Raw genomic sequence first — 18,464 nt, forward strand, 5'->3', positions numbered from 1 at the left:
CTATCATCACCTTCTGTGATTTTACTGCCGCTTTTGACTCCCTTATCAGGACCGAGCTTCGGAAGCTCACGGTGGAAGACTTTGCCCTAGCAAAACTGATCGAGATATTCAAAAAAGTCTTTGACTCTACAGTTACGACAGTAAGTACCGACGGCAAAGCAACGGAATTTGACGTTGAGTCAGGGGTCAAACAGGGGTGCCCCCTTTCGCCAGCTCTGTTCAATTGCATAATGGTTGGATAATAGAAAATTCACTTTGTATCCACAAAGGGTTTATCGTCAATCAGAGAGAAGACAAACCAATCACCCTGACAGACCTCGACTTCGCAGACGATGTGGGTCTCATGAGTAGCTCGTCAACTAAGCTCCAAAATATGGTCAACAATGTCTCCTGAAAATCAATGAAAGCTGAAATCATGACCAGCAAGTCTAAAACAAAAATTATGAAAGCAAACACCCCAAACCACCCAGATATCCAACTAGAAGGCGAAACCATCGAGACTTTTGAGGAGTTCCGCTACCCTGGTTCTTTCCTAACACCAAACGGATGTGCAGAAGCTGACGTTAGAACTTGAATAGGAGAGGTATGAGATGTCTTCGCAAGCATGAAAAAGTCGCTATGGAATAGACATAAAATTTGCATCAAAATGAAGATGAAAGTCTACAAGACAACTGTTCGATCGATCCTGCTGTATACCTGTGAAACTTGGCCTTTAAAGGCCAAAGAAACACGTTCACTAGAAGTATTTGACCATCGCTGCATGAGGCATATACTACGGGTTAGCCGATGGTCTTATATATCAAACGCTTAGAATCGACGGCGTTGTTCCTAGAAGGCCCCCCTCGATAATCATAAGAAAAACGACGACTCAAATTCCTGGGACACATATTACAACGGCCACCTGGAACCATATCCCGCGATATCCTCACCTGCGACCCCTTAAAACTTGGAAACGGAAGCCTGGTGACCAAAGAGAGAATTTTTGGCAGACATTCAAGAATGACCTGGATCCTTAGGGTGGCTTTGCCGACACGGAAGTCGTTGAGATAAGGACTGGCTGAAGATTGCAGTAGAGGATGCTGCTGACAGATCGTGTTTGACTACATCTATCATCCCATCGTTCATTGGTGCCGTTTTTTTCTTTTCTTTTTTAGTTTTTTCAAGTTTCTTCTTTTCTTTTATTTTTTTTCTTTTTTAGTTGTTTTCTATTTCAGTTTGTTTTTTGGTTTTCTTTTAGTTTTTTTCATTTTTCAGTTTTTTTTATAGAAAATAGTTTTTAGTTCTTTTAAGTTTTTTTTTGTTAGTTTTTTTTATATATTGACGTCATACCTAGTGACAGACAGACGGACGGACCACCGGACAGTACATTTTTATATGTATAGATAAATATTAATGGTATATTTATATTTATTTATCTGTACATTTTCCTCGAAAACGGTACTATAATTTCTTCTGAAAATTGACATTAAATCCTTTTTCGGTGCGAAAAAACAATCTAGATAGTGCACAACTTAGGAAAAAATCGCTTAGAGTATTAATTGTGAAAAAAAACTTTTTTCATATACCCAGATATATATATATATATATATATATATATTTATAAACACGTATGTTACAAACTTACATCTCTGACTAATAAGGTGCCATTGTTTAGACTGATAAATTCTTGAGGCTCACCCAGTGACCTTGAAGCTAGTCTCTTCGGTTTTGGCTTTTCAATTGGTTCTTCAACAAGCATTGACCTTGAATGAGAGTGTAATATACCATTACCAATTATCCCATTTGATCCACCATGGAATGTTTGGAATGTTGAAAGGGTTCGTGGATTCCACACAGACTGAAAAGTGTTACAAACATAAGTACTACTGCTGAAATTAGCAGAACATAATTAGCAGAAAATACATATAGATAAAATGTTAATACAAATTTTCATAACTGGACCCCAGATTAATATTAGGAGTAAAATTTTCTGGACGTATCCCCATGCAAGGGACATACAAACTTGGGTGAGGCTTTGATCCCAACCATGTTCCCCGAGAAGAACTCAAGATTTCTACAATTATACTTTAGTTTCTTATATGTTCTCATGAAATTCTCCCTATTTCTCAACAAAAAATTATACTGTACTTATCCAATGAAAGGATAACATTAAAAAAATGAGTCAAAATTTAAGGAGCAGGGGGAAAATGAAAAGACCATTTCATATATACTGTGTGACAAAGAAGTCTCATTGTAGCAACTGCGAAACGGTTTGAATCTTGACTTAGTATGAAAAATAAAAAAAAATCCAAGCTGTGAAGTAGTTCGGCGGGCATTAGAACCAGAACAAACCTGAACAAATACATAAATAATTTAAAACTGATAGAGCTATTTAAAAGTTCACTAAGTAATTGCTATCCAGAGGAATTATTTTGTCTTAAACCAGCCGATTCACTTTTTTAAAGTTCAAGGCAAAGTTCAAACAAAAATTATTTTGCATATTAAGCAAATATTTACACAGTAACTAAAAATTTGCCAGGACCAAAATCTTAAGCTTATATCATAAGCAGCACAAAAACTCAATTGCTAACACCAGATCCTTCGCTTTTTGAAACATATGGCTAAGTTCAAACAAGAAACGAGAATTTATGTTCAAACAACAATGCAGCGCAATAGCGCTGCCTAAGTAAAAAGTGAAACGGTTTCAACGCATTATTTATTTGTTTCTTTTGTTTTTACCAGGCCTCTTCGTATAGAAAGATTTGTCGGAAAAACTCCGAAGGGGGTTCATTCAATTGCCCTTTTATGGCAGTTCCAGTTCCAGTGCCCTTTTTCAATGCATTTATTTTTTGTGGTTTCAATGCATTATTTATTTGTTTGTTTTTTTACCAGGCCACTTCGTACAGAAGGATTTGTCGTAGAAGCCTTAAAGGGGGTTCATTTGATTGCCTTTTTAGGGCGGTTCTAGTTCTAGTGCACTTTTTAGGAGTCATAGGAGATTAGGGCATCCATTCCCCTCCAATACCCCCCTGTTTCTAACTCGCCCTCACCCCCAAAGACGTCTAATCATAAATTTTAAATAGTAGTTCTGATTAAATCCGTCAAAATATCCAATGACTATGCCACCGGGGATGGCATGAGCCCCCATAGCCTCAGGACAAGAGATACAAGTTATGGAAGATGCCGTTATATATATATTGGTTTTTTATTGGGAAAGGACGGCAAGTTTGATCTTGGGTCTCCAAAAAGGCTAAGGGTATTAAGCTTAAGCTTCAGGGAAGGCTGTAGGGGGATGCTGAACTACATGAAAACACACTATGTGCATGGGGGTTGTCAAAAGGCCATATCAGCAATGTCTCAGGATTGCCTGAGGGTATTAAGTTGAAAATTTCATGGTATACCAAGCGGGATGTCGAACTAACCAAAAGAAACTACGTGCATCCAGATCGTAAAAAGGACATATCTGCAATATCTCAGAGATGACTAATGGTATTAAGTTGAAACTTTCGGGGCGAGTTGAAGGGATTAAAACTAAATCGATATGCAAGTATTTTCTGTAGCAGAAAGGAAAAAAACCTTTTAACTCAAAAACGCTTTTCATATAGTGTCATATTCTAAATTGAAGGGCGTATGTCACATTTTCAGAGTTTCAAAGGAGAGAAAAGATACGGCTTTTCAGCTTTTTATGGAAATATATAAGAAAAACAGCTACAAAAACCAGTAAGTGGCTTCCTTTTGGTGTATACTGAATACAGTTTTTGATCAGGTGTCTTCTGAGATACAGGCTCAGAAAAATTGCTTTCCTAATCAGGGAAACTATCCCCATCTCCTTTAGAGTAAATATTCTTCAACAAATGTGATTAGTGGATAAACACCAATTAGAGGAAACTTAGGATTAACTGTTTACTTTTGTAATTCCAGAAACAAACAGAGGAGAGAATTGAAAAAATTATATCCCCGGCGGACAACGAATATAACTCATCAGTGTATTTTTCAAATATTTTAGGAGAATGAGGAATAAGACCAAGAAACTCAAATAAAATTGATCAAATAAAATCAAGTATACAAGCCAGGTTTACACTGGGTATAAATGCTTTAATTTGCCTCAAGGTGGAAGGGAGGGAATGTTACTGGAAGATAACATTCATTTGTACAGAAAACAAATGAAGTAAACAGATAAATAAAAAATTGAATATAAACAAAGAAAAAAGCTAAAGAAACTAAACACCTAAAGAATTCAACAAGGCTTATGAAAATAAGCTACGATGAAATCAATGGAAAAAAATATGAAACATAATTTGTATCATCCAGGTACCCTTTATCAGTTAAAAGGCAGAGGATGCGGTACTACACTCTAAAATCCAAGCAAACAGTGCTGATCTCTGTTTCATGACCCCTCAGTCGAAAACTGTACTGGGTTGGGGGGAGGGGCATGCATCCTCTTTAATATGGTATATACGCAGTTAATACAGTGTTACTCGACTCGGTTACTCGGAATCTCAAGGTTCCAAATAAGGTCCTTAAAAGGTTCAGGTACTCTGCCTGAGCTTACAGAGTCACACTACTGATACCTATTTCAAGCCAAATAGCCAGTGACACTAAGACTCGATCCCCTATCTTTACGGACACAGGATTACGAATCCACCATACTAACTACTCGTGATCCCTTGAGATACGATTTTGTAATTACTCCAAATGAAGTAAAAAAAAGGTCTCTATTCATGTTGAATATGGTATATACGAAGTTAATTCAGTGTTACTCGACTCGGGAACTCGGAATCTAAAGGTTCCAATTGAGGTCCCTAAAAGGTTTGTGACAAAAAATGAGCTACGATATAACCAATTAAACTATAATGAAAAAAAAAATGAAACGCGCAGAGTAAATATCGTGTTATACAAAAAACCCTTAACCGTACCGTGTTATGAGAAAACCATTTATATCACAGATTTCAAAAAGTAAAAAGGTGGAGCAATTTTAATCTGATGTGGCAGATAAGCAAATTGATTTTGACATTGAAGCACAAAGTGTTATTCTAGATTTTGATATGATAGTATACTTACAAGCAAGTATACTCCTCCTTCTGTACCTACGTCTGAAGGCCAACTCATGGTCCTCAATTAACGTAGATCTAGGAGTGAGGGGCAATTTATTTTAATTAATTTTGACCAAAGGAGGTGAAATAGTGAAAGGAATAGGAGACGCACTTCTAACCAGAAAAGGAAATTAAAATGAAAATTCAGTATGCCATCTGTGCGGTAATAAAATACAGATGGCAAGTAAAAACTATTATATAAATTAAATAACCCTATTTTAGTCGATCTTCGTCTTCGTGCGTCTTCGATTTGTGGGTAGAATATGCCTTGTATATACTTTAAAATAAAGTGGAAGAACACTATAATACACACATAGCTAGCTGTATATATATACATTATGTCCACCAGAAATCTAAATGATCTCGGGTTTTCTAATGTAAGAATGCTCAGAGTTTGAGTCATTAGGAGATAATATACCCTCTTTACAGAGTTAGGAGATATGTTAGATATTTCATACTGTACTTGTTACAAAATTTGCATCCATAGAGTCTACGAGTAAAAAACGGTGAACGTTGTCTAACATCTTTCTTTTCCTCAGAATATAATGATAATGAAAAAAACTGATACTTTATTGATTATGTTACAAACAAAACGTTTGGAACTAATCAACTAACTTCAAAATATACAAAAGACGGAGATGGCGTTACCAGTTTTAGATTCAATGAATGATTAAGCACATTACCCAGTGTTTAGCCTATAAGGATTTGCCTCACCAAATTTCAATACTAGATATTCCAAGAGACTTTCTAGCTTATAAATACTAGCTTAAAAACCCTTGTTGTTAACACTAAAAAACAGAACCAGACAAAAACCACTTCTTTTTTCTTATAGTTTATAAATAAGTACCGCTTTAAAGCGACTGCCAATAAAGTCAGTCACAGTGCCCCCTGAAGGGGATGCCCCCCCCCTACAATTCATCTTATTATTATTCTGTGACAGCAAATTAAATATTTTGTGATAACTGTTTTAGCAATATTTGGTTTTTAAGATACTGACTTGTTACACTTTATTTGGCTAACATGCAGCTTAATTAGTAATGCTGTCGTATTCAGATTTGCAGACCTGTTAAAGCCAAGATTCGAGTCATTTTCACACCAGGACATCTACTCACTCTTGACTCTTGCGCCTTTGATCTACGAAGATGGCAAATATTGTGGGTTTTGATGACACAATTCTCTTAAGTGATAGCTGTTGGTTTCTACTCACTTCGAAGTTAAGATGACATTGTTGCATAAAAGCTTGGATAACAGTTGCACATACTTTCAAGAAAAAAGTTGGCAAAAAGACTTTTAATGATGTGTGAATTTTAAACATAAGTTTCAAAGGTACTCTAGGCTGTTAATTATTTTCTTAGAAGTAATAAAATCCTTATCGCCAAAACAAGGGATAGATACAGAGGCACCATTTGGGGGGAGGATCAGGGGTGGGTAAATGCCCACCCCAGATTTTCCAGGGGGCCCAAGCTTCCACCAAAAAGGGCCCTTTGTCGGCCATAATAATAACACTATTTGCTATTAACCATTGTATACTTTGAAAGCAGGTTAGATACATAATTAATTTTTCAAGTTCTGTCAAATGCCCATTTCCTAGATGATTATATTAATCTTATAAATTCTGAATATTTGCAGTAATTCTCCTAAGTTGACAGACTAAAATAGGTCAGTTCCTGGCCTATCATTCCTTGATGGAATCGTTCCTTGTTAGCTTCCAATTGCACTACATAGAAGCAATTATGCGAGCGACGAAGTCGCTGTTTCAGCAGGTCCATGCCGTCGCCGTCGACTTGGTTATTTCTCGATCGCACACCCTGATTCAGGCCACAAGAAGCAAACTAACCGACCTGCGTTAAGATGCTTCATTTGTATCGCTTTTCAAGAAGGCTAAAGAGTTTGCAACAGAACTCGAAATTAAAGTACCTGCTGTGAATGGACCCGCGACTAGACCCTCCTCTGTTGGTCAGAAAGGACGACCTTGAAGAACTCAAAACACCACAAGCATCGGAAACAATTTGTGACAACTTCGACGCTAGGAACGAATTTCATCGAATCTGGAAATTGGACTACTACTTTGGCGGATGAAACGAAGCAAGAGTACTTCAAAACTTTTGACCGTCTACTAGCTGAATTTGACAGAAGGTTCACAGATAACTTGCCAGTGCTGAGTACGCTTGAAGCCTTGGATCCAAGCTCAACCAAACTTATGGACACAGAGCTGCTCAAGCGTTTCTCTGCTCTTTACGGCGAGCTGGATATCGACAGCATTCTTCACGAATCTCAAGCTGGTATTGCCAAGAGTTTCTTGCTAAATAAGGAGAAAAAGCCAGAAAACTTCCTAGACATAACCGACCATCTTCAGGCATTACCAGTGGCTTACTCAGAAGTAATTAAAGTACTTCGTATTGCTGCCACACTTCCTGAGACAACAGCGAGCAATGAGCGTTTGTTTTCTAGCCTAGAAATAGTGGAAAACTACCTGCTGTCTACAACAGGAGATGATAATCTCAGTCACCTCCTTTTGATATTTGTAGAGAAGGATTTAGTAAAAAATTTGGACTACAACCAGCTTGTTGACGATTTTGCAAAGATGAAAACTCGGCGGTTCCCCTTGATACCTTGAATGTTGTTATACTTTTTTTCTTGTTATGTTTTTCCTTTTTGTAAATATATTTGATCTGGAAGATTTCTGCTGAAGGAAAACAGAGATTTTGGTTACAACCCTCAGCATAACAATGAAGATTACTTTCACCGACGTATTGTTTACTTAAATAAGAAAGTTTCTCGCTGAGGAATGTCAGCCTGTAGTCTGGTTGAATTTTCCACTTTCAGTTTAATCACTTAACCTCGTTGATTGTATTCTTCGCTGTTATAATTAATCTTAGAGGTCAGTGTGGCAGAGTTCCACATTTGGTTACAGTACATTTTCAAGCAACACACGGGTGCTGAAATGCATTTTTACTTAGAATATTCGATCAATGTGCTGCCAAAACCCGCATTTTTCTTACGCGACACAAACATAATCGGGGAGGGGGGCAGATAGAGTTCATGCCCACCCCAAGATTTGGCCCAAATGGCGCCTCTGGATAGATAGCAAGTAAAACAGCGAAAAGTATACTTCTAGAAAACAGCTTCTAAGGCATAGTTCTCTTTGGATCCTAAATCCTATTTTTAGGAGTAAGCTACTTATGGATAGATAAATTTATTAAATTTCAATGATCTAGCGTTGACTATGTAAAGAACGACTTTTTTTCCAACCCATTTATTTTTTTCCTGGTCACCCTGTATAGGAACGGTGAACGCAAAAACCTGAAAGGGATTTTTTCAATCAGGACTTGAAAGCAGTAATGCCCTATTCAAGGGACAAAGTGAGTAGAGGGTAACAAGCCCTGTCCTTTGCCCCATCACCTGTCCTGTTTGCCTTCGGCATGGACATGTCACCCTCTCCCATGGCTTTGTATAAAAATTTACAGCTAGTCACTAACTCAGAATAAAAATGTCCAAAAATACGCTTTCAAGAGGAAAATGATCCACACACCCCAAAATAAAGGGTCCCAAATCATTCATTTGGCCAATTATTAGGGTCATTTTCCTGGTCGTATCTGTTCACATCTGAAAAAGGTCGAAAAGAAAGTCAGAGTACAAGAGTACAGTCAGAGTACACTTTCAAGTAAAAGTGTTCATTTTTCCAGTGGTTAAAGGTCCTTGGAAGCTTTGGGATATTTCAAATCCCCCCCTCTACGTACAAGCGCGCAACTAATTTCGTTTTACCGCGTTGCAATAAAAAATTAGCCCTAAAATTAATGGTACAATAATACGTTTCTTGATAATAATATTTCTTAAAAACAGACAAGGTGAAGCTGACAAAGACGTCATCACTGTCCATTTGTTTTCTTTGTCTTTAAGTATTAATTTATTTCTATATTGAATCCATTTATATGACTGTGTGAGTGTTATGATAATTTTTATCTCATCCTTTTTAAAATGAATCAGAAAATTTAAATGAAAGCGTAGTGCACAAAATTTATGCTCAACAAGGGCTTTCCTTGGGGGACGGGAAGGAAGCCGTAGAATTTTTTAGGGATATGAGGCTAAACTGCAAAAAAAACTGCCTCCTTAGATTGCGAACACAACTATGAAGTTTATTTGAATGAATCCAGGGAGCGGAGCTCCACCCTTGTTTGCAAGCTATAAATAAGGAAATGTTCATAATTCAATTATTCCTTGTATTCAAGACAGTTGAGACTGAAAAGTTTTTGCTTAGCGAATACTAAGTGACATATTTCATGTCTCGTTCCTCCTGCCGATTTAAATATGAAGTGTCAGACTTAAGCTAGGAACAAAGCTAGTGCCATATATGCAATATTTTTATCATGGTTGCAAACTCGCTTCTACAATAGTTTTCCGCATTTTTTTTATACACATTTTTTTTTACCTTGGCGTGTAATTTAAATGTGTTTAGTGACATTGCTTTTTTCTAAGCTGATGTGATAAAATAATGCTTAGGCAACACAATTGTCAAGCTTGTTCATAAAAAATGTTGTTTTTTTAAAGTTTTTTAAAATGCAAGTAAGCAGCAAAATTAAGATTTAAAGCGAACAGAAATTATTCAACATATGAAGTGGGCTGCTAAAAATACAAAATTCCAAAGTCTTGTAGATGGGAACTTTGAGCCTCTATGAATGTAATTCAGAAACTACCAACGATTGTTACCTTTATTTTTCACTTGGCCAGCACTAGTTAACAGGTGAATTTCTGAATTTCTAAAACTGGATCAAATACAGAGGAATGGCGGTTCAAACCACCAAGTTGTCTTGGCTTGAAAACGACATTTTTTTGTGTTTTTTTTTCCAAAACAGTCGTTTTGCTCAATTTTTCATGGTCAATTTACATTTTGCTTCAACCTGTTCAAAATTTATTAAAGACGGCTCTGAATACCTCACCTTCCATGAACAACACACGAATGGTCGCCGTTAATAAATTAAAATAAACTCTAATTTAGAAAAGTAGAAAAATATATGTGAAGATACTCTTAAACTACCTCTGCATATCTGGTTGCCATAGCTGGGTCTAGTATAATAAATATACAATAAGACCTGAGACCTGTGTGTTAATGATGAAAATCTGGTATGAAAAATTCAAAATAGATAGGATTCTAACTTATAGCCCCCCTGCGATTTTTCCTATAATTTTTCCTATTTTCCTTATTATTGCCTTTTCGATTTTCAGATCAGTTTTTTTGCAGGACAGAGAAGCTTGTCCATTTTTAGCAGGTTGTGGGTCCGTTTCCAACTGTTGCTAGGCTACATACCCAATTTAATTTGTCGTTCTTAGTTTCAACCTTACTCAACTCTTATGTAAACGCAGGGACAGGTACAGAATTGATATCGGGGGGAGGGGGCACTGATACAAACTTGGCTTCCTCATTGGTGTTTTAATCCCTCAGATCCAGTTACTAGTATGATTTTTACCTGCTGGGGGGAGGGGACGTGTCCCGTAAATCACCCTGTGGATCTACTCCTTTGTAAATATGACAGTTTATTTTTTGCTTGTTTTAATGTTACACGGCGAAGAGAAGACTTTTAGTAGAAGGTGCCAATTTTCCATAATTATCACTTTTTAGATCATCAGCAAAAAGGAACAGTTAAAATTCACATAGTTAGTCAAGTCGCGTTGCTGTCATTAGTCAACCACAAAAACTGCAAATTACTTTCCAATAGTTTCAATTACCCGAGCAATTATAGGCAAGTTAACTCACATAATCCGAGTCTGAATTCCACGGTAAAGAATTTTGTCTCATCATTATGTCCATGTGTGATGCAGAAGTTGAGATTCAAACCTAAAAGAAAATTAGTTTTTAGTTTGTCTTACAATAGAGTTCTGTTATAAGCTATGATTCCCTTTTATCGTTCAGGCCTTGAAATAAAGGCCGTCTCCAGGGGGTGGGGGTAGGGAGTTTGAACCCCCACACCCAAAATGCTTGTCCAACTCTTAGAAACGTGGCAAAATGCATATAAACAAATTTTTGATGCGATTTTTGCAACCCCCTCCCCTCCGAAAAAATAACTACCCCCAAACAAAATCCCGGATACGCCCATGCTTGAAATATATTTGTTTTGATACAGATAAATGGCATGATATATGTATTTTGAACAGTTATAACTTGTACAATTGACCTATAATTGCATATGTATCAAGAATCTTAATTATCGAGGTCTGTTTTTTGTTATGGGGAGGAATCTTCTTGGGTTGGGTAATGTTACAGTGAACATGTTATACATCCTTTGAAGACACGCTTTCCGTCTTCAAAGGAACACCTTAAGATTATTTCAAATATTAGGGGGAAGAAGGGGGAACACCCCAATGCTATTGTGTTTGGGAAGTATTGCTGTAACTATGCTATATAAATTCGTCGTACCATTATTCATACTATACCATAACTATGTCAACACTATATTAAATTATGATGCTATATCATAGCGTACCATAATACTTTATCACAGCTTACCTAATCCTCTATCTTTGCTGAGGCTGCCTTCCCAATCCCTCCCCTCACATAAAAAAATAATGTATACATACCAGCCTGTAAATAAAAAGAACTTTAATGTACTTAAAGTAAACAATTGTTTTGTTAAGCGGTTTTGGGTCATTATGCCCTTATGGCTGTCCGTTCCAAAAGCACTATCTCTTTCTCTACCTCGGTCAGGATTGTATCCAAGAGGGAGGTTCTCAGTCTGATTCACCGCCCCCCCCCACGTTTCTGCCGGACTATTACAGAAGAAATAAAAATTCATGTAAACAAATACTTGTTTCGTTTTGTAGTTTGTTTTTACTCTCCCCTTCCCCTCCCCCCGGAAATAAATTCTGGATTCAGCCCTGCTCGCGGTATAAATAAAGCGGTTGGCTTTTCCAGAAGGAAACTTTAAAATTTTGAAAAAATACTTTCAAAACTGTAAAATACTTATATCAACGCTAAAACCGTATCATATCACTTTACCCCTACCCCAGCCTCTAATTGTTAATATATGGCACAAATTATATAGGCCTACTCTCCATTAATTATCCCGTTGCTTGGTGCTGCTGATATTGCCTGTTTGCCATTAAATTAATTTGAAGGAAAGTTTCATGCATGCGTGTACAATTTGGGATATACATTTGACCTTTAAGGAGGGGAATGAGAGTAAACTAAAATGATGCTCTTTTAGGAATAATATAAGAAAGCATTTTGGAGAGACCTTTTTCTCTCCTTTTGGAGACAACCACCATTTAATTAGAATCTCTCTTTCTCCCTATCTCCCGATTCGATTAATAATATTAGAACAGACAGCATAGAATTCTTGAGAAACTTACTCTAGAGAGGAGATTAAGGTACTTAAAGGGCGAGCACAAAAGGAGGTTTTGCTGCTTATAAAGAACGTTTAAACCTGAATATGTATCTGGTTTTCCTTGTTTCGAACACCTTAGGAAGCCTTGGCTTGGAAGAAAAAGCACAGGAACCGGTTTTCCGGCTCTAAAGAGCCGGTTGCCAGAATAACTACCTGGCTTTGCTTGTTTCAAACACCTTAGGAAACCTTCGATGATGCCATGGAATATTATGTACAAGAACCGGTTTTGCCGGTTCTAGAAAACCGGTTAAACTTTCAAGTTCCATAGCATGAAGCTTGAAAAATTTTTATGAAGATATTAGATTTTTTTTATTTTTCAATTGTTGTTTTTCGTGCATAATTGCCAAAAATCCGACTCATGATTTTTTCATTTTCTATAATTTCTGTTGAATTTCGTAGTTCTAGAGAAGAGGATGCTTAAAAAAGCAGCTAGTAATAAAATGAACAAGGAATAGCTATTCGATTGAGAAAACCAAGAAGTTATATTTCACGAGAAAAATTACATGCTATGACACAGCCAAATTCAAATTATGCGTCAGAAACAGAATTTAAAGATTTAGGACATTGAGAAAACCTCAAAATAAGAAACAAAAACCGTATAAGAATAGGTTACTTGAATGTAATTCTAGATATTTGAATAAATAGCTAATAAAAATTATGCGTCCGAATTGAACAAAAATTAGATTGTAAGTGCCTAACGCCGAAGCAAATAACTAAAGAGAAAAAAAGGGACAAAAAAGGGGAAAATTTTGTTCTTATAGGAACATAATTTTTTATAAATAGGGACAAAAGTTGGCATTTTAGTAGAGGTAGAACGACGAGGCTTAGATCTAATAAAAGAAGAGCCTGGTGATCTAAGGTTAAGAAAATAGCCTGGGGATAATGAAGCAATACTTAGAAAGCGATGCTTGGTGACTAGCGCTTAGATTGTCAGGGGTTGCAGGGCTATGTAAAGAGGGAGGTGGCCTTAGGAATGTGGAACTTGCTCTGGGCTAAAAATTTAAGGAACGCAAAATTTCTGGGGAGCAAAATTTCAAATAAATAATCTAGCCGCTACAATAATTTTGCTGTCTTTGAAATTTTGATTTTATTAAAATAAAATAGAGTTTGTAGTTAAATAAATCAAAATCATTAATAAATTATTAGCTAATTAATAAAATAACAGTAAAACCAAAAATATATAAATATTAATATTTACAACAATTAAACTAAAATACTTATTAATAGCGAAATGTTTAAATAAAAATTGAAAAAATAAATGATCGATTAATTAATAGATTGGAAATTAATGTGTTAATAAATGAAACACTTGCTATAATTTAGCCCAAAAATTTTATGGGAGACAGGAAGGGAGGCTCTAATCAAGATATTGCTCCGGCAAAAGAGGCCAGTACCACCACTGGCTGTGCATTCATTAGTCGTTGTGATTCAAATTAGAATTAAGTTTGCTTAAAAAACAAATGATAGTGAAAAGTTTCATCCTAACAGAGCATGTTACGTGCGCATCATTATTCTTCCTTTGCAGTTTCCTTCCTTTTAGCGAACAATCGCCTTGTTCAGATTAGTTTTTTCACAGTCACTTCCGTCAAATATCACTTAATATGTAGGTTATTAGAGTCAAGCTCTATATCTTTTTTTTAATTTATCACTAAGGACAATAATAAAATAAAAATAAAAATAAGTAGATGCTAGCATCTACACAAAGAATCGATTCCGAGTTAAGAATGGATCTCCACTAATTTCGATACGAATCCAAAGACGATCTAAGAATTTTTCTATCTACCATACCTTCTCAGATACTGTTCTAATATCTATCGGTTTCATCGGTTTTTCACCACCAAAACCTAGTACGGATAAACGGGAATCGCAAAATCTAGCACTCAAGTCCGGCACAAAACGTAGTGATAAAGAGCCGAAAGAAAACGCACTTCAGAAAAGTGTCTTCACGTATTTCTCCCCTTCCAAAAGCAAAAAATCACCATTTTCCGATTTTCTCAGACATATACGACATATTTCTACGACATATAAACTAGTTTAAAATTACCTAAGTTATTAGCTTAAAGCCGATACTAGGTTTTGGCAAAGGAGAGCCGAGCTCATGTTCCACCAAGAGTGCTCAACCACTTATTTGATAATATGCGTAGGGTTTTGACCGAAACCCTTCGGATGACAAAATTAATAAATATAATAACTTGCGCTTATCCTCCGCTGGCTCACGTTGCTCGTTTTGAGTTGACTTGGTTATCTATCATAATTTCTGTTCGTATTGGGTTTTATTTATTTATTACGACGGTTTGTGGGAGTTTTATACTTAAAAGATAAGAAAAACAAACGTGTAGAATTTGATAACGCTTTCGTCCGTAAAAACTTAAATAATAAGAATTTGTTGATTCCCAAAGCCAACTATAACTTCAAAGGAGAGCCAAACTTTCTTAAAATTTTTCGTGCCATATGTTTATTAACTTAATTTTCATGATTTTTCGCCTATATTTTCTTCTTCTTCTTCTTTTTAAGTTGGCACCCTCTGCTGCCGAAAATTGCATAAGTTCATATGAAAGCGTTTTCAACAAAAATGGACCTGTGTTTTTTTTTTCTTCTACGTTTTTAAGATGCTTATGGTGTGTAAATTCATCTTTTTAATTTTGCTAACACTTTTCAACGAAACAAAAAAAAGAAGCAATTCAAATAAAATTCTCCAATTTGGAAAACTCTATTCTCAGCGGGGCTTAATTTTCTGGGGGACTACTTTCCGTGGTGGGGGATGGTATTTTCCATGGGTATTCGTCAGGGGGGATTTCCCGCGCCGCGGAGGTTATTTCCGGGGAGATATTTTCTGGAGGGGGTAGGTAAACGACTAGAACCAATGACTAGATTTTGGTAGCAATTCTTTTGTTATTATGAAATGTGTATAGTAATGAAATTCAATTTGTAATAAATAATGGTTGGGTTTTAGAGTTATTGTAAGGATTCGATTTTGCTACCCAGAAGGTTATGATGCATGAAGAGTAAGCGGTAGTACAGAATGGTACTCTTCTTCTGGTAGAATCTGGAACTTACCTATTGATAACAGCGTAAAGGTTTGTTTTTCCTCTATTCACTTAGATATTTGATTCATTCAAAGGGAATAAAGAAATAAAGGGTATTATGTTTTCTTATAGATAAAGTTCTAAATTTCATACAGCCAACTGGCAAGATGGTTTTCTCCTGTTTAATTTGTATCCCCTATTATTTGTCGCCTACTCTTTATTTGGTATTTATTTTTGTTTTAACCCCTATGTAACGGGCCTTGGAGCCTTGTAGGGAGTTATTGTTGTCCATTCATTTTCATGTTAATAAACTGAACTGAACTGAATTGAACTATGCTTATTAATTTTCAAGTCCGCACCATTGGCACTGCCATCATAGTCCATCCTCCAGCCCCCATTTTACTTTCTGCCGGAAGAGTGACGCAACGGAGACCAGCACCGTCAGTTCGTACTATGTGTCCTGTGTGGCATCTTTTTCTTTCTTTCTTTTCTTTTACCGCTTTCACCCACTTGTTGCGTCAATTCTATAGTTTGGTCTTGCATGATTTCAACGACTAAAAGCAGCTATAATACGTGCGTTATTACAAGCAATCGTTGCATCTCTTTTAATTTCTTTTATTCAACTTCGTTTGCTCGGGAAACCCACTTATCAAAGTCAAAGTCTTCAATGATCAAATCACAAAAGAAAATAAGTATCAGGGTATTTTTAAACGAGACATATACGTGGCCCCAGACTAAAATACCACACGGACTTTAGTTCTGAATGGCTAATATGATATATGGAAGAGCGAAAAGGGATAAACCGAGGTTGAATAGTATTGAATAGTTAACACTTGAATAATGATAATTAAATGATTAAGAACTAGAAATTTTGCAGACAGTGTTCTTGTGCCTTAAGTACTCTTGGCTCGCATTACAAAAAAATATAATAATAACAAAAACCCAAAAATTACAAAAAAAGGTTTGCCCATATATGATTGTATCAAGACTTATAAAAAAGGCTAAAAAGAGCTAAATTATAGTATTTAAAAAATGACTTGACCTACAGCCGCGCTGAAAGAGTAAATAATACTTCTTTTCCTGCTACCCCAAAAACTGAAAATTTTCCAAAGTAATGATAGCAAGGGGTAATCAAAACTTACATCGTAACGCTTTAAAGACAAATTTATATACTATGATTGCCCTGAATTTTCAATCCTTCGGGTAGCAGAAAAAAGTAGTGACACCTTAGGCACTTCTATGACAGCCTTATCCCAGCATTCAATGATAGCCCTATCCCTGCTTTAAATGCAAAAAACACTTTGTGTCGGACTGTGCGTGTATCCGTGTGTCTGACTTTGCGTAGCTGTGTATGTGAGTGTCCGTCTGTTTATCCCTCTGTTTGTTTTTGTCCCTCTCTCCTCGTTGTTTGTCTGACTGTGTGTGTATCTGTGCGTCTGACTTTGTTTGGTAGTGTGTATTTTTCCCTCTGTGTGTTTTTGGTCTCTCTCCCCGTGCCTGTGTGTCTGACTGTGTGTGTGTATGCCTGTGTGACTGGCTTTGTGTGGCTGTGTTTGTTCCCTCTTTTTGTTTTTCCCTCAGCGTGTCTGACTGTGTGTCCGACTTAGTGTGGCTGTGTATGTGTGTTTTTGTCTCTCTCTCTCTGTTACTGTGTGTCTGACCGTGTGTGTGTGCCTGTGTGTCTGACTTTGTCTGGTTGTGTGTGTTTTTTTCCTCTGTTGGTTTTTGTCTCTCTCTCCGTGCTAGTGTGTCTGGCGTTGTGTGCGTGTGCCTGTGTGTCTGACTGCGTATGGTTGTTGTGTATGTTTTTGCTTTTCGCTCTGTGTGTTTTTGTCTCTCTCTCTCTCTCATCTCTCTCTCTCTCTCCTCTCTCTCTCTCTCTCTCTCCTCTCTCTCTCTCTCTCTCCTCTCTCTCTCTTCTCCTCTCTCTCTCTCTCTCCTCTCTCTCTCTCTCTCTCTCTCTCTCTCTCTCTCTCTCTCTCTCTCTCTCTCTCTCTCTCCTCTCTCCCTCTCTCTCTCCATACTTGATGATCTGAATGTGTTCCCACCTGTGTTTCCGATTTTGTGTGGTTATGTGTGTGTTTTTTTCCCTCTGTGTTTTAGTGTCACTCCGTGTCTGTGTGTAAGACTGTGTGTGACTGCGTGTCCGACTCTGTGTGGTTGTGGGTATGTGTTTTTGTGTATTTTTCAATCTGTGTCTTTTGTCTCTCTCTCCGTGCCTGTGTAACTAACTTTGTGGGGCTTTGTGTCTGACTGTGTGTTTATGTATGTGTGTGTATGTTTGTCCCTTTATGTGTTTGTCCATGGGAAAAACCATCTGTATTCAGATCTATACCTCATTATTCTAATGATTGCCCTTGAGCTTTGTTGATGGTGATTGCTAATCGAACATTCCCTGTGTCCCCGTCGTCATTTATATATCCCCTTGTGCCCCCCGGCTTCCCCGTTGTTGTTGTTTCCCTGTGTCCCGGTCGTCATTTTTGTCCCAGTGTCCCAGTCTGTATTTTCTCTTTGAGTGTCGCGGTCGTCATTTATATTCCCCGGTGTCCCGCTCGTCATTTGTGTCCCGATGTCCCTGTCTGTAATTTCGTCAGTCGACAAACATGACGTCAGTCGACACACAAACATGACGTCACTCGACACACACACACAGACAACTTATTTTTATATATATAACTAGCTGTTGGGGTGGCGCTTCGCACCACCCCAACACCTAGTTAGTGGGGCACTTCGCGCCCCCCAAGCCCCCGCGCGCGCGTAAGTCGTTACGCGCCATATTAGTTACGCGCCATTGTAGTTGTGTCCAAGTGTCCCACCTGTGAATATATATATAATATATATATATATATATATATATATATATATATATATATATATATATATATATTATATATATATATATATATATATATATATATATGTTTTTAACTACGTAAAACATGCGAACATACAACATTCTTTGCTGTCCCATTGTATGTGCATATAAA

At 36.9% G+C, this 18,464-nt stretch overlaps 1 protein-coding gene across 1 annotated transcript in view; it reads right to left on the reverse strand.

The window, feature by feature from the left end:
- LOC136029559 (protein PALS1-like) overlaps nt 1–18,464 on the reverse strand; it is a gene marked incomplete in the record, with an annotated part of 254,054 nt that overhangs the window by 190,104 nt on the left and 45,486 nt on the right. Inside the window, 2 exon segments of the mRNA XM_065708038.1 lie at nt 1,625–1,837; nt 10,825–10,905. Coding sequence (XP_065564110.1) covers nt 1,625–1,837; nt 10,825–10,878 — 267 coding nt within the window.

The sequence above is a fragment of the Artemia franciscana genome, chromosome 7 (assembly GCF_032884065.1).
Source record: "Artemia franciscana chromosome 7, ASM3288406v1, whole genome shotgun sequence".
Classification (NCBI taxonomy): domain Eukaryota; kingdom Metazoa; phylum Arthropoda; class Branchiopoda; order Anostraca; family Artemiidae; genus Artemia; species Artemia franciscana.